This window comes from Musa acuminata, chromosome BXJ2-2 (assembly GCF_036884655.1).
Source record: "Musa acuminata AAA Group cultivar baxijiao chromosome BXJ2-2, Cavendish_Baxijiao_AAA, whole genome shotgun sequence".
In the NCBI taxonomy this organism is placed as follows: domain Eukaryota; kingdom Viridiplantae; phylum Streptophyta; class Magnoliopsida; order Zingiberales; family Musaceae; genus Musa; species Musa acuminata.
The window spans coordinates 28,405,745-28,422,062 of NC_088339.1; the positions used below are offsets into that span (position 1 = coordinate 28,405,745).

A 16,318-nucleotide genomic window follows, 5' to 3' on the forward strand; every position below is an offset into this window, starting at 1 on the left:
GCAACAACATCGATGTAGATGGTAGTGGTCGTCGTGGTGTCTACTAAAAAGATGGTGATCGCATCGTTATTGACTCGTTGGGCGGATCCCATCCTTAACTCGAAGCTGGCGTTGTCGAAGCTCTTATCACTCCCCCCACTGTTATGTTAGTTTTAGCACCACCTCTCGTCAAACGGTCCTTTCGCTGCTTTGTATCTATGTTGACATCGATGTAGTTAATAAGCGGAGAAAGGACCATTTGACATTTGCAGTAGTGTCGATACAGATACAGAGCGACATTGCTCCGCATATATGTCAGCGCTAATGTAGATGCAAAGCGACATTGCTTTACATCTACATAGACGTTGATGCAAATGATGAGTGGCCCTTTCATCGCTCGACAAATACGTTGACGCTAATACATATACAAAGTAGTGAAATGACCGTTTAGCTAGAGGTGGTGTCAGAATTGACGCAATAACAAAAGGAGCGATATGAGCTCCGACGACGTTAACTTCGAGTTGAGGCTAGGATCCATCCAATGAGTTAACGTCGATATAGATGTAGAGCAATGCGGGACGGGTGGCATCGCAATGAAACCAGACTTTATCATCGTCAGTTGTGACCAGGCAACTGCGTCGGTCTTCCTTTATCGATATTCGTTTTCTATTTTAATAGCTTGGATAATATATTGAAGAGTTCAAGTTATTCGAGATTTTCTAATATCTTGATCAAATTTAAACTAAGATAGAGTAAATCTATCTAATAGATAAGAGATATGATATGATTCAAAAATGATAGTTCCAATTCGATGAATTTCATGGATCAAGTTTTAAAATATATATATTTGATCGTTGATAAGTAAATGATCCACTATTTTAAAGTTATTAAAATCAGAATAAGTGAAGCGATGGATAGAATCTCTAAGATATATCTTCTAAAACTTATCGTTGAAGATTCTAAATCTATAGAGATATTCAATTTCTTTAGAAGGATATAGAAAAATATATATAATTTTCCTATATCAGAAATTAGGCCTCAGCCAAGCTTCTAATTATTCAAGCCATATAGTAAATCCATTTCATTAAATTTATCAAGTTTAAGGAACATAAAATCATCTAAGGTCATTTTAAGATTTAGGATTAAGCTTAGATGCAGGATACATGTAAAATAAAATTTATATTTTATTATGGTTACAAATCTTAATTTAATGGAGTTGAAAAGTAAGCTTAGATTTTTATTTCATCCTTTAAAATATTTGTTATGACGTTCGTTTAGGATAAATAGATCTCACAAGCAATTTTGGTAATAATCTAATACAATATAAATAAAAATATAATTATATCATAATTAACAAATGCTTTTTATTGAGTTATATATTTTTTTTCTATAAATAAAATTGATATGTATAGAATAAAGGAATAACGTTAAAGTTATTTTCTCTTTAATATAATTCCAAAAATATAAACTAAAAGTATAGCTCGAATTACCAAATAATCATGATTTTTTATAGATTAATAAAATAATAAAATAATCATTAAACAACTACAACAATGAGAATAACGCTTATAAAATATTTATTCAATAATTCTAACCTAATAATTAAATTAAATTATTTAACAAATAATCAAACACTTACACAAGGATTAATATGAATAAATATGCTCTTTTCCGGATTAGCTCCCTGTTTAGTTTTAATCGGAGAAGGAATACAGTTAGATTGTTGAAGCAGTGATATTAATATAACCTCTAATTAAATTAAAATATGTTAAATATGTATAAATTAAAATAAAAATTTTAGAAAAGGAATCCGAAAGTATTATTGAGGAGTTGCCTAAGATATAATTGAGATAATTCTTGTCGACGTGAAACTAAAATTCCTAAACAGCGAAGGATGAGTTTGGATTTTTCCTCGAGGAATGAGTTTTGTGGTCGTATATCATCAAATCTGCGATAAGAGGCTGAGACGTGCAGGGAGACATCGTAACCTTCACGCCAAGACACCGAAGTAGCCATTTTGTCGCACAAACTGTTCCAGTAAGCTTCCAAGAACTTGACGACGACGAGTCAATAATGCCCCTTCACAGAGACGACCTTCCTGCCTTGGTCAATGACTCAATGTGAGAGAGTTTGTGGTCGATAAGATTCTACCGAAGACGTCCGCATGCAGCGTCTGCCATCCGCTGATGCTGACGCCACGGCTCTTTTCCCACTGTCCCATCGTGTCTTGGGTATCCATTCTCGAAGAAGGAACACAGTCCAGAAGCAGTCGCTTCATGAACCGGACGCAGTGCAAAGCTATGTTCTCACGAGTGTTTGACTGGCGGATTTGAACAGCCTGGGGCGGAAAGGAGCGGTTGCCTGTTCCGACCTCGCTTCTTCTCGTTGACTCGCACGTGGCGAGTTGTGAGCCGCCGACCGTGCCGTCTCGTGCGTGCTCTACCATTTCACTCTCTCGATGCCCGCTTTCCGTGATCACCACCGGCATCTCTCGCCTCTCTGTCCGCCTTCCCAATTCATGCATATAGTAACGCCACCCAGCTACCTCTTCTTCCCACCTCCATCATCACCCATCTTCCATCGATCTCCTGCCATGGCCGCGGCGTCTCTGGCCTTCATTCCCTCGCTTTGCTCTCATGGCCGCCTACGCGGACGCAGCCGGAAAATGGCTTCCGTGTCCGAGAAACCCGTGATGGCGATGCCGTCGTCGTCGGAGCTGCCGGTGCGGAAGATACCCGGCGACTACGGGCTGCCCTTCGTCGGGCCGATCCAGGACCGGCTCGCCTACTTCTACTTCGAGGGGCGGGATGCGTTCTTCAAGTCCCGCATGCGCCGCTACAACTCCACCGTCTTCCGCGCCAACATGCCCCCCGGCCCTTTTCTCGCCTCCGACCCCCGCGTCATCGTCCTCCTCGACGCTGCCAGCTTCCCGTTGCTCTTCGACACCTCCCTCGTCGAGAAGCGCGACCTCTTCACCGGCACCTTCATGCCCTCCACGCAGCTCACCGGTGGCTTCCGCGTGCTATCCTACCTCGACCCCTCCGAGCCCAATCACGCCCCCCTCAAGCGCCTCCTCTTTTTCCTCCTGTCCAACCGGCGCCAGGCCGTCATCCCTGAGTTCCGCCACACCTACGGGGCGCTCTTCGCGACGATGGAGGCCGAGATTGCCGCCAAGGGGAAGGCGGACTTCGGCGCAGCCAACGACCGCGCGGCCTTCGACTTCCTCGCGCGGTCCTTCTTCGGGCGCAACCCGAAGGACTCCGAGCTGGGCCTCGACGGCCCCGGGCTGATCACCAAGTGGATGCTGTTCCAGGTGGGTCCGCTCCTCACCCTTGGACTCCCGACCTACCTCGAGGACCTGCTCCTCCATTCCTTCCGCCTCCCGCCGGCGCTGGTGCGGTCCGACTACGACCGGCTCGCGGCCTTCTTCCGCGAGTCGGCCGGGCCGGTACTCGACGAGGCGGAGCGGCTTGGGATCTCGCGGGAGGAAGCGCTCCACAACATCCTCTTCTCCACCTGCTTCAACTCCTTCGGCGGGATGAAGATCCTGTTCCCGAACCTGATCAAGTGGATCGGGCGGGCCGGGGCCCCACTCCACGGCCGGTTGGCGGAGGAGGTGCGGACGGCGGTGCAAGAGATCGGGGGCGGGGAGGTGACGATGCGGGCGATCGAGGCGATGCCGCTGACGGCATCGGCGGCCTACGAGGCGCTCCGGATCGAGCCGCCGGTGCCGCTGCAGTACGGGCGGGCGAAGCGAGACATGGTGGTGGCGAACCACGACGCGGCGTTCCAGGTGCGGGCCGGGGAGATGCTGTTCGGGTACCAGCCCTTCGCCACCCGCGACCCGCGGGTGTTCGAGCGGGCGGAGGAGTTCGTGGCGGACCGCTTCGTGGGGGAGGGGGGTGCGCCGCTGCTGCGGCACGTGGTGTGGTCGAACGGCCCTGAGACGGAGGCGCCCACCGCGGAGAACAAGCAGTGCGCCGGGAAGGACTTCGTGGTGATGGTGGCGCGCCTGCTGCTCGTTGAGCTCTTCCTGCGTTACGACTCCTTCGAGATCGAGGTCGGCACGTCCGCGCTCGGGTCGTCGGTCAAGTTCACCTCGCTGAAGAAGGCTACTTTCTGAGGAGCAGGGATGAGTGGCAACTTCGTTATTCTCGCCAAAGTTCACGGATATCTTTGGAGTCACAGGTTGCGTTGACCACTTGGTGGCTTGGGGTTGCGTTGGATGCGGCACGTGAGGCGCACGTGACAAAAGGTTTTAGTGGTGTGCACTAAAAGAGTTCTCTTTTTTTTTTCTCTCAATTTTTGCTCTTCACCTAAACCAATGCATCTTATTAAATTGATTAAATCTACTAAAAAACATATTTTCTTGTTATATAATTTTTTTTTATTTGGCGGTGGTGACACGATCAAATTAAATTTCAATTTTGTATCAATTCATAGTATTTTTAAAAATTATTTATAAAGTGATTAGTCAACATTTGATTATTATCAGTGTCACCTTATAGGTTCACGAGAAATTATCTACTTTTGATATGCCCAAGTAGTTTTGCTATTTCGGAGCTTGTGAACCCCAAAGACACTTCTAAAGATAAAAATGACATGATAGGCATATAAGTTTTTAATTCTTTTACTCCTCAATTAATGTGGGCCTAAATATCCTTATCAGTGCTTCTCTCGTAAGGGAGCCAATGACTCATGGCCCTCCTTCTGGCATTAATCTGATAATAATTTGATGTTGTAGACTTTGAGTCGATACAATATAGTCTTGTCTCGAAGGCATAGGATCGTTCTAGAAAGTCTTCTTAAGGGCAAGATGGGAGACAGGAGTTGAATAGGGCCTACAAGGGTTGCTTCGAAGTGCTCTCTGAACTTTCAGGGTTGTCCTGAGGTGGGGCTTATGTGAGGCTGATCTCTTCGGCGCCTTGCACAACAGGTTAGTGTCGGGTGAAAGTTTTCGACTTGACCTCTTTGATGGTTAGATTAGTTTTGAGTAAGGACCATAGCCTTTTTGAGGTTTAGAATATGGTCCATGCTCAAGCATCAGGGATAGGTTTTTATACCTACAAAACTTTTGGGAAGAGACCACAATCGATAAGGACTACTCGTACATCCTTTTGTGGTGCATTCATATGGACAACCACCCAATATGGCCCCCCTACAACACGAGTCGGTTGGTACGATCTCCCGAGACACGAGTCGATTGGTACAATCTTTCGTGGTGTGGCGCCCGAGATGTACGAGCCAAGAAAATATGGCCACATCAAGATGCCCCGCTACGACGGGACCATCAAGCGAAGCGTGCCCAAGATATGTGAATCGGAAAAGTCTAACCTACACCAAAATGTCCATTACGACAAAGGCACAAAAAAAAAGGTGCCCAAGATACATGAATTGACAAGGTTAGATAGGAGCACCATAATGGGATAACCAAATAAGGAAAGCAAAAACCATGACCAACAAAAAGACCAAATGACATACCTCGAATCTTTTTGCAAGAGCCCCAAAGCATGTCTTTCGGGAGGGGGGGCATGAATGATAGAGAATATTTCAATACCAATCATGATCCACCATCTGGCAACCACCAAGGAGTTGATGTGGAAGACAATAGGGCATCTACCTGATATAGAAGATGATCCGGTTGGCTGCCAACATCCCCTCAATTATCCTTTTCTAGCGTGGTATTGTAAAGGGCGTAAGGCTCAACGTCATACCACGAAAGATCATACTAGTCGATTTGCACCTCAAGGAGATCGTATCAGCCGACCCGCATCGTAGGGGGTCATACTAAATGGTTGTCCACATGAATGCACTACAAAAAGACATACAGGTAGTCCCTATCGATCATGGTCCCATCCCAAAGGCTTTGTATATATAAAAATTAGTCTCGATGTTTAAACAATGATCATATTCTGAACTTCAAAAAGGCTTAGTCCTCACTCAAAACTAATTTGAGCATCAGATGGGTTGAGTCGAGAACCCTCACCCGACACTGACCTATTGTGTAGGGTGTTGAAGAGATCGACCTCACTCAAGCCTCGTCTCGGGATAATCCCAAAAGTTCAAAAACCACCTCGAAGCAACTTTTGTCAACCCCTATTTAACTCCTGTCTCTCATCTCGCCTTTGTGAAGACCTTCCAGGATGGGCTTACGCCTTCGAGATAGGACCAAGCTGTACCGACTCACGATCCACGACATCAAGTTGTTAACACGAAAATTTGAGAATTTTATGTGAAAAATATTAGTAGATTTGATATATAAATGGTTGGATAATTAGACTAAGGTGGGTTTGAATAGATTTGAATAGAATGGAAGTATATATCAATGTATATGTACCTAGAAGAGACTGTAAATTGGATTTATGTTTTGTTGTTGATAAAATAGTTTGAATGTTCTCTTAATTTTATCACATGGTTTTTGTTTTTTTTTTCCTAATCTGTGGTAGTTTTCATAAACTATATAGACTTCAAACAGATACCTCAAATCTTGTACTGACAGAAGCCATCATAAATAAATATGATCTGATCTACTTGTAAGACAGAAAAGAAGAGAATTATTCTCGTTAATTCCTGCATCCGAGAACTGCTGTTTGTTTGTGTTTCATCCCATCCAAGCTCTGGGGATCATCATAGCCAAACTCAACTCTCATCCCATCAGGAATGGGAATTGAAATGCCAAGTCCACCAACTTGCTGTCCTTCGGATCTTTAGTGTCCCCAAGAAATCTACGATGGCTTGCACTAATTTGACTGTGTAAGTGAGTACTGCACGAAAGCTGTGGCCACCGGTGAAATCCACTGTTTGGCTTCTTCCTCTAAGATGTTAGCAGATTAGGTTTTGATGAGGGAAAGAATGCGCAATATCAATGAAACACTGACGTGTGTAAAGCCACGCAAGATTTAATGAAAATTATTAACATTTTAAATATGAAGGCGCCATCAATTTTGCAACGTATCAAATTCATACGATAAATTACTGAATGATATATGGATTCACACATGATCTTAATTAATTAAATAATTTTAAAAATAAATCAAATCTTGAGTTATATATTTCATATAGTAAATATCATTTCCTATATATTCATCCGACAGAAATAAAAAAATCTTTATATATAATATTTATTTCTTGAAAACACCATACGATACGATGTTTGTCGTAGTCGTCGTCGAAATCTCATCAAATTACGATTAAAAAGAGTGCTTGTGGACTTCACTAACTTGGAAGGATGTATGTGAAAAATAATAATATATATATTATTAATAATTAATTATAAGAATAGTATATGAATGATTCGATTCAGACGAATTCAATCCATTTGACTAGGAGAAAGATGATAGGTATGTTGATTCTTCAAAGATCGCATTTTATTTTCTGAGATCTAAAATTTAAAGTATTATTATATAAATATATTTAATTTTCTATTTTATTTTGAGTTGATTGGAGATGAATAATTAAGTTTTTACATAGGCATTTTCAGTCTTGCATAGGTAAGGAAAAATAAAATATATGATGCAAAAAGGGCAAAAGAACTCATTTTTCCTCCCCCCACCCATAAACTGACGCAATAATATATAGTTTATTCTGATCCACAACAGTAGTGAAAGGTAGAAAAGGACAAAACTTTTGGACCGTTTAATATGTCGTCTTCCACCTCTCTCCCTCTCTGACACGTTCAACGCTGCCAACGATGATTCCCGTCCACGCGTCAACCCATTCCGTCCTCATCCCTGTCACCTCTCTCTCGCTCGTTCGCTCGCTCTCCCAAAGTCACTGCCCTTCTCACTTTAAGACTCGCGCTCCGGGATCTGGGCTTTGCTTTCGTTTGCCACTCAATTGTGCTCGATCCCTCGTCATCCTTTGCTTCTTCTTCTTCTTCTTCGGCCATGGGCCGGTTCGTCGAGGCGGATCCCCCCGCGGAGGCTGACGGTTACTCCTTCGCCACCGAATACGATGGCCCTCCGCTCACCTACGACATCCCTCGGGCCTGCCCCATCGACGTCGACCGCATCCCCCTCGCCGCCTTGGCCCCGCCCTCCGCTGCCCGCCCCGGCCCCCCCCTCGTTCTTCCCTTCCCATCCCCTAAGAGGCCGCCGCAGGTTCCCGTCGCCTCCCCGACCTCCGTCATCGAGAACCACGCCGACGTCTCCGGGGCGCTTGGCTCGTCCGGCTTCCTCGACCCCTCCACGGAGCCCTCGGAGGTCGCCGACGGGTCCGGCGCGCTTTGGTTCTCTGGCGATCTCAAGGGTGTCGCGGCTTCGTCCAGCGAGATAATCCCGAACCGGCCATCGTTGGAGTCGGCCCTCAGCTCGGGGTTCAGCTGCCGGTCGCCCGTCTCCTGGAACGAGGACGGCGAAGATGTTATCGCTATGCAGGCGGAGGAAGAGTCACTTGGGACCTTCCAAGAGTCTGGCCTGTCCAGTTATTCTATGTCGCCGGCCATCGGAGTCACTCCCCAAACGAGATCAGAGGAATTGGAAACGAAGATAAAAAAGGGAGCTTGCTACATGTGCTTGAAAGGAAGCCGTTTCGCGGTGAAAGAGACTTGCTTGGTCTGCGATGCGAGGTATTGCAGTAGTTGCGTGTTGACGGCTATGGGCTCCATGCCAGAAGGGAGGAAGTGCGTTTCTTGCATTGGTTCTCCGATACTGGAGTCGAATAGGAAGAGACTGGGGAAGAGCTCCTGGATGTTGAAGAGGTTGCTGAGCTCCCTGGAAGTTGAGCAAGTGGTCAAGGCTGAAAAGAACAGCGAAACAAACCAGTTGAGACCGGAACACATCTGTGTGAATGGAAAGAAGCTTAGCCTGGAGGAGATGGTCCTGTTGCAGAGCTGTCCTTGTCCTCCTCCTGCGCTGAAGCCTGGATTATATTGGTACGACAAAGTCTCTGGTTACTGGGGAAAGGTGAGCTACAATCTTTCCTGTAGTCCCCCTGCATTTTGTTCTTCGGGTTCCCTGTCTCTAAGATCCATGTGAGATGAAAGGGACAAACCGAGACCATATGTGAGAAAAGACACAAAAATCTTCTATCATTAGTCTTAAGCTTTAGGTCTAGTTTATGGAAACAACCTAAGGTAATGCTCCTCGAACCCCTCTCATTGGTGGGAGCTTCATACAAGAGGTTTGTCTATCTTTTGTTGCGTCTAGTTACCAATGGAGTAAATTGGTGCCCTAAATGGATATTAATAGTTACTTTTAAATGTTATTCCCCTATATAAGCAAACATGTGTCGTCTACTGCATCTTGGCTCTTCATTTTCTTTGTTGTATCGATAATTTGGCTATGATGTTGCTGGAAAATCAACAGGAAGGGCACAGGCCTGACAGGATCATTACTCCAAATCTGAATATTGGGGGAACCCTGACGCAAAATGCGAGCAATGGAAACACCGGAATCCTGATAAATGGTCGGGAAATTACAAAAGTTGAGCTTCACATGCTAAAGGTACATGCAAAAAATTTAATGCTTCTTTAGATGTTTGATAGAGTTAGAAATAGATGCATCCAACCTGCCTTGCAGTGGGTGGGAGTCAATTGTGCTGGGAATCCCCATTTTTGGCTAAATGCTGATGGGACATACCTGGAGGAAGGGCAGAAGAATATAAAAGGGAAGATTTGGGGAAAGGTGACCCTTCTTAATGTTCGTTATGAATTTTCTTCTACAAATTGTAGACTGTCCAGAAACCGATTTTCCAATGGTTTCCCATTTTGCAGCCTGTTATGAAGCTACTCTGCCCTGTTCTTTCATTGCCATTTCCTGATAAGGTTGCAAATCCTTCTGGCGAAGAGGTAAATGACTTGGTCAGAAGATCTGTTTCTGAGTACCTTGATAAAAAAACACTCCGGAAGCTTCTGTTGGTTGGGAACCATGGATCAGGGACAAGTACCATTTTCAAACAGGTACTTTAGATGAGCACTGCACAGTCACAGAAAAAATCCCATACTTTAGTCAGTAATTTCATGTTAAGCACAGTCAACTATGGGAACTATCTGGCCTATTGTGTTAATTTAGTCTTATAGAGGTACATCATGCATGTCATTGGTGTTTAGCATGTTAACTTTTATAGTCCTGATTTTCTATGTAGGATCTCATTCTTGAATGGAACTCGCCTAAGTTAGTGCATCCCATGAAGCTTGAACATCAAATTAAGGAGTTAGAGAGAAGCTTGATTTATTTTTTAGGTACTGAATTCACAGCATCCATCACTTGAGTAAATTTACATTTTCTTTCTCTATGTAGTGTCTATTCTTTGGTTGTTAGAAGGCGATGGTAACCAGTAATTGGCTTCCTTGAAGAGGATTATTACAACAACTGCTGCCGAAGTTGGCAATAACAAAAATGTTTTGTTTGCAATAAATTTTGTTTTCTTCTGATGCCAACTTCATTTATTGGCCATTGTCATTTTTATGATATATATAGGCCTAGAATTGTCATCTTGTGGCATTAACTGAGTTGGCAGGATGATTTCTTGCGTAGTGTGATTTGCACATTGATACATGCCAAAAGTTGGCCCTTCAGCATGAGTTGGAGATGCCATGTGCTGCTTGACACATGCTGAGATGTCCTAATCGGGGTGACAATCCTTATTCTAAATGTTTAGAACTACTTTGTGCATGCTCCATCTCGTGATTGTGGTTCTTATTCAAAATGTTGCGTGTGCATCTAGTGCCTTGTATATCTTGGAGAGTGAATTTGATAGTCTATTTAATGTTTTCCGTATTTGTCAAATTTGACTAGCTACTGAGTTTAATGGCCGATTTATTAGGCCAAGTTCTTGTATAGGAGTGTACCTTTCCCAGAGGATGAACGCCAAGATACTAAGCTTATGATACAAACCAGCATATACAACTATATTGGCATACTGCTTGAGGGTCGTGAATTGTTCGAAGAAGAGAGTTTGGCTGAAAGAAAGGGAAACCAGCAACTACGTTTTTCAGGTACGAGGATCATACTATTGATTCCGATTATCACTGGTATTCATCTAATAAAAAGTTATTGCTTATTAACAATTCATTTTGTTAAGAGATGAGTTCATGCAAATAACATTCTTATACACAATCATAGTTTTATAGATTCTATGTTGGTAGTCACTTCCATATCTAAGTTACTATTGATAAAATATAGTGCCTTTTTGGTCTTGTGGAGAGCATAATGGTGATCGTTAACCTTATCCTTATGTTCTTTCTGGTGAACCATGGGCTTTACTATGGTATACCACCACGCTTGGGGGATTGGTCTGACAATGTTGCAGTTTTGAGTGGCATATGCTGTGCAGCACATACTGAATGACACCAACTGGATTTCAATCTAAATCAATCATGAATTTAGGATCCTATCTCCCTGTTCACTAACAGCACCGAAGGAGACTGTGCTGTAAGCTACTTGAGGAAAAGATGAAAAAGTTTAAGATATATTTTTTTCTGAAAACTATTTCTCTGATTTTTGTATTTTGTTTTCTTTTGTTTCGTTGATCTGTGATGACCAGGATAACGATGATAATTAGCATACCATAGCAATCCAACTCGTGACTTGTATGGGTATCGAAACTGAGAAAATCACTCCTGTGGAGGGCTGTTGGGGAAATTCTGAGCGAAGTTACACAATTTCATATTCAAGAAAGCTTTGTAGAAATGAATACTGAAGATTTTGAAATTTAATTACTCCAGATATGGAATACAGAACTTTGTGCCGAAAGGGTAACATAATAGTTAAATGTTGGTCAAGTTCTGCCACACGTTCTTTAAAGTTTGTGGAAGTTGCTTACAGAATAATCTTAGGTTGCATTATATTGGTTCAAAGAATATTTGAATTTCACTTGACTTATTGTGTTTGAATATCACTTGCCTTCATCTCAGCCTTTGTGAGGGTGTCTAAGTGATGATTCTGCTCTCTGATGCGTTATGGGATAAATCCAACTGAGGTCATGAACTCTGGTAGTTTGGTTGTCAAGTTTGCTTTTACAAGTGGACATATTTGAACGAAACATTTAATTTCATTGTAAATGCTAATTGTGTTTTGAGATAAATAAGACCATATAACAATTTATAACCATGGGGTTTTATGTAAAATTCCCAGAATAAAAATATTTTACCACCTGATTACAACATCCTTGATTCACAACCCAATTTACAGTTTCATTGTAATTCTTACTTCTTAGTTTGTTTAGTTTCTTTTGTAAATTTATCTCTTGCATTACCTGGATCTTTCAGTAATTGTTTCTGATTTAATAACTCCCATAAAGTTTTTGCCATATATTCTTTTCTAATTCCTTTTTGTTGCTATTATGTTAAAATGTGCAATTCTTTACATCCTTGGATGATATTGGATATAATGATATAATCCTTTGGTTTATCATAATATAAGGCTTAGGCTTTACATGCATTTTTATTTGCTTGGTGTTGATGTATACTCCTAGGCAAACTACTTTGTGGTCCTTTTTTCTTGGTAGTTTGATATAATAGAATTCAAGTTCTAAGTCTATAATTATATGAAAGGCAGGAGTTTATATAATAGTTAAACTGTTTAATTCAATTTGTTGTAAGCAGGAGATGCTGAATTAGACAAAGAGAAGATTGTGACAGAGTACTCCATCAGTCCACGGCTAAAAGCATTTTCTGATTGGCTTCTTAAACTTATGGCTTCTGGCAAACTTGAAGATATTTTCCCAGCTGCTACTCGGGAATATGCCCCACTAGTAGAGGAGCTGTGGAATGATTCTGCTATTCAAGCTACATACAAGCGCAGCAGTGAACTTCAACCAATCCCTAGTATTGCCAGTTACTTCTTAGAACGGGTAACATTCTCTTTCCATTTCTGTTTTTCTGTTATCTTGCAACTCCAGTTCATGTAGTCTGGAGTTATGACACCAAAAATTCAAAAATGACTGTTCATCTCTATTATGATCAGATAGAATGGACTCCTTCAAATATGGTTATGTTGGCATAGTAGGTGAGTGGAAAGGTACTTTGAAAAGCTCTGGGTGGCAAAATACAGGATAGAATTGACTACTGAAATGAAGTTAACCATGGAGATGGACTTTAATATTGTGGTAGTAGTTATTTAACTAGTGGTTTGGGAATTTATAAGAATGCTTTATTGATTTTGGTGGTGATCTAGCAAAACCTGCATCATCAGTCAATAACTATTTTGGTGTTCAAGTAGGCAACTGTAGGGTAGGATGGCTTGTTTGATTCCAGCATTGAAATTTAAATACTAGGATTTTGAAGTCAACGGAGTGAATGGGGTGTAAGGAGAGCGGTGTTGTTCTATTGGAAACACAATGATGAACAGAATCTATCCATCACTATTTAGAATGCGGACTATTTGAATTCTTAGGTATGCTGGGGATCTTTGATCTTTTATATTAATAAGGAGTAATAAACAAAAGCTCTAGGAACCCTTTGCACATGTGATATAGGTACACTGAATTTTTTTCTTGCCATAGACAAGATAGAGAAACATAAGCTCAATTCTGAAATGTGAACAATTATATCTCTTGTTATGCACACAGGATAAAGAAAAATGTAAGCAGCCATAACCTAGAAACACTCAGAGAATTGAAGAAATTTACTTTTTTAAACCAGAAAGAAGCTTTTTGAATTACTAAGTTCAATTTTATGAGGTGCACATGTGGAGATACCTAAGTTACTCCCTTCACCTTTGACTTGTGGTGGAATCCACAGTGGAAGCAGGACTTTTAGGTAGTGCTCTCAAACTAGGACCCCTTAAACAAAATTGAAAAGCTGTAGAGCTTCACTTTTCTCCAAATTCATATTAAAATTAGAATATGCAAATTCAACATCACCTCTTTATGACTGATATGATGAAACTTTGGGTGCGAACACACTTAAAAAACTCTCATTCCATGGTTAGAAGTTGATACTGATTCTGTTATTAATAATTCTTCAGGTTGTTGATATATCCAGAGTTGAGTACGAGCCATCAGATATGGATATACTTTATGCCGATGGAATAACTTCCTCCAATGGACTAGCATGCGTGGACTTCCATTTTCCAGAGTTGCCTTGTGCTGGAATGAGTATTAATGACCATGATCATCAGGAAACATTGTCAAGGTTGGTCAATGCTGTATCTGCAGTAATTTGATTTCATGATGTAAGATGTTGGAGATATTTTAAATTAGTTGCCTTGGAAAAGGTAAGAGAAGTTAAAGGGAAATGCATATTCTAGATTTTCTTACGGTTGAACACTTTACTTTATGAAGATAACCCTATTCTGCATCAGCTAGTTTCCATTCTGATATTTCTTTTCGTATTCTGTATCATCTTGACCAAATCCTTATTGGATCTCAAGAAGTAATATCTTTATGGATTTATCACAGAGCAGCATATAATGATTCACTGAGTGTTTTTCCATTTAAATGACAGGAAGGTTGAGCCCATTCAAATGAATGATGCAAAGTTAACGATAGGATTTTTCTTCTTGTCTGATATAAGTCCATTCCCTGAACTTATTTTCATGTGCTGCAGGTACCAGCTCATCAGAGTTCATAACAAAGGCCTTGGAGAGAACTGCAAATGGCTCCACTTGTTTGAAGATGTCCGGATAGTCATTTTCTGCGTCTCTCTGACTGACTATGACGAGTACTATGAAGATTTGAATGGGGTGGTCATGAACAAGATGATGGAGAACAAAAGGCTCTTTGAGATCATTGCCAGGGCTTTCGAACAGATAAATTTTCTTTTGATACTCAGTAAGTTCGATTTGCTTGAACAGAAGATAGCCACAGCTCCTCTAACCTTGTGCAAATGGTTCGACGACTTTGATCCTGTAGCAAGCCATCATCCACGTAATAATAGCAGGAACAACCGTGGTACCAACATCGAGTCCACCAAGTCTGAGCAAGCATTTCAGTACGTTGCTGTGAAATTCAAGAGGTTATTCCTGTCTATTACCGGTAGAAAACTCTTTGTTACATGGGCAAATGGGTTGGATTCAGATTCCGTCGATACAGCAATTCGATATGCAAGTGAGATAATCAAGTGGGATGAAGAATGGTCAATGTGTGACTCGATCGAGTCGATGTATAACACAGAACCAAGCCTCTTTTCTCACTGACATTTTCAGTGAACACAGATGTAAATATATAGCCTTTCCCTTTCATTTTGCCTCCGTCTATAATGTCATCCATTGTATGTATCCATTGTTTGTAATAGTTCATTGTAGGAGGGACAATTACACTTTTCAAGAATTTTGACGATGACTTGTACATCAGTCGATTGTGCAATGCAGAAACAGACTAAATAAGCTTCTTGGACAAGCATTTGTTGTTCTCTCATGATGTCATTTTTCAGTCTAAATTTCTTCTGGATCAGACAAAAGGTCTCTATGCTCACAGGAGAGGATAGCAAAATCATTACTTGCGGGCATGTCATTCCACTTCTTAAGCAATCAGGCCTTGATTGAATGGAGTTACCAGATTTGTTCTCTCTCAGTCACAAAGAGAAAAGAGAGCAGAAAACTCGGTTGGATTTAGATCATTTACATACAGTGATCATACAAATACGCAATACACATAGGGGTCATACAGAGTTCTAAGGATCAACTGGGAGCGAACCGATCCATAAGCATGCACACAGTGGCTTCCGACAAGCCCACTCTCATCTTCTCCTGCACAGCTTCCTTCTTCTTCTTCTTCTTCACTGAAAGCGGCTTCTCTCTCCCCTTATCCTCGTCTTCCTCTCGCCTCATGAAGCTGCAGCTGGGTGCGGTCTGCTGCTCTATCCCGAGCTTGGCAATCACACCCATCCATACTCCGACAAAGCCTGACATCTCTCCCTCTTCTTTTCAGAATGCTTTTGCTTCAAGAACTGCAGGTTTCTGTGAAATGGAGCAGAGCACTGTAGAAATATATATAGAGAGAGATGAGAAGAGGAGGCGAAGGAGCACGGAAGAGGATTCGTGGAAACCGGGAGTAGTCACACACGGTTTTCGAGCGGTCCAACTTCGCGGTCGTCTCCTCTTATCCATTTTGTCGCAGAGTAGCGTAGTCCGGCGATGCTTTCTAAGCCGATTGGATTTATCCCGCCGGGAATTTCTCCTGTGCGCAATTAAACATCCGCACATGGCATATATATATATATATATATATATATATATATATATATATATATATATATATATATATATATATATATATATATATATATATATATATATATATATATATATATATATATATATAATTGAGAATTAATTTGGACCTTTTATATGTGAGACCGACTGACATCTCGTTTTAATTTTATATTGAAAACGAGAGAAAAACAATAAGATTAGGTAAACGTATTATTTGATTTTAGATATTTTGGATCAATGATTTA

At 41.7% G+C, this 16,318-nt stretch overlaps 2 protein-coding genes and 1 long non-coding RNA gene across 3 annotated transcripts; 2 read left to right on the forward strand and 1 right to left on the reverse strand.

The window, feature by feature from the left end:
* Positions 1-2,286: 2,286 nt before the first annotated feature.
* Positions 2,287-4,467, forward strand: LOC135605833 (allene oxide synthase 1, chloroplastic-like). Its single transcript, XM_065096343.1, has one exon. The coding sequence runs from the start codon at positions 2,438-2,440 to the stop codon at positions 4,100-4,102; it is 1,665 nt and encodes a 554-aa protein (XP_064952415.1). The 5' UTR covers positions 2,287-2,437; the 3' UTR covers positions 4,103-4,467.
* A 3,133-nt stretch (positions 4,468-7,600) lies between these two features.
* On the forward strand, positions 7,601-15,258 carry LOC135605837 (extra-large guanine nucleotide-binding protein 1-like). Its single transcript, XM_065096349.1, has 8 exons — positions 7,601-8,882; positions 9,285-9,422; positions 9,498-9,602; positions 9,692-9,877; positions 10,744-10,915; positions 12,524-12,771; positions 13,887-14,053; positions 14,468-15,258. Exons 1-8 carry the CDS (start codon positions 7,866-7,868, stop codon positions 15,054-15,056), a joined length of 2,622 nt encoding a protein of 873 aa, XP_064952421.1. The 5' UTR covers positions 7,601-7,865; the 3' UTR covers positions 15,057-15,258.
* Positions 15,259-15,449: 191 nt separating this feature from the next.
* LOC135605838 (uncharacterized) lies at positions 15,450-16,040 on the reverse strand. The gene is made up of 2 exons (XR_010484566.1): positions 15,925-16,040; positions 15,450-15,838 (listed from the first exon to the last, which is right to left on the reverse strand). It is a non-coding gene; the product is annotated as an uncharacterized LOC135605838 (long non-coding RNA).
* Positions 16,041-16,318: the final 278 nt, after the last annotated feature.

Bases quoted from the DNA above. Each gene is read 5' to 3' on its own strand.
- LOC135605833 (XM_065096343.1), top strand. From the start codon at position 2,438: ATGCCCGCTTTCCGTGATCACCACCGGCATCTCTCGCCTCTCTGTCCG.
- LOC135605837 (XM_065096349.1), top strand. From the start codon at position 7,866: ATGGGCCGGTTCGTCGAGGCGGATCCCCCCGCGGAGGCTGACGGTTAC. The intron at 9,423-9,497 runs GTACATGCAAAA...CCTGCCTTGCAG, and splicing joins TTGAGCTTCACATGCTAAAG to TGGGTGGGAGTCAATTGTGC. The intron at 10,916-12,523 runs GTACGAGGATCA...TGTTGTAAGCAG, and splicing joins CCAGCAACTACGTTTTTCAG to GAGATGCTGAATTAGACAAA.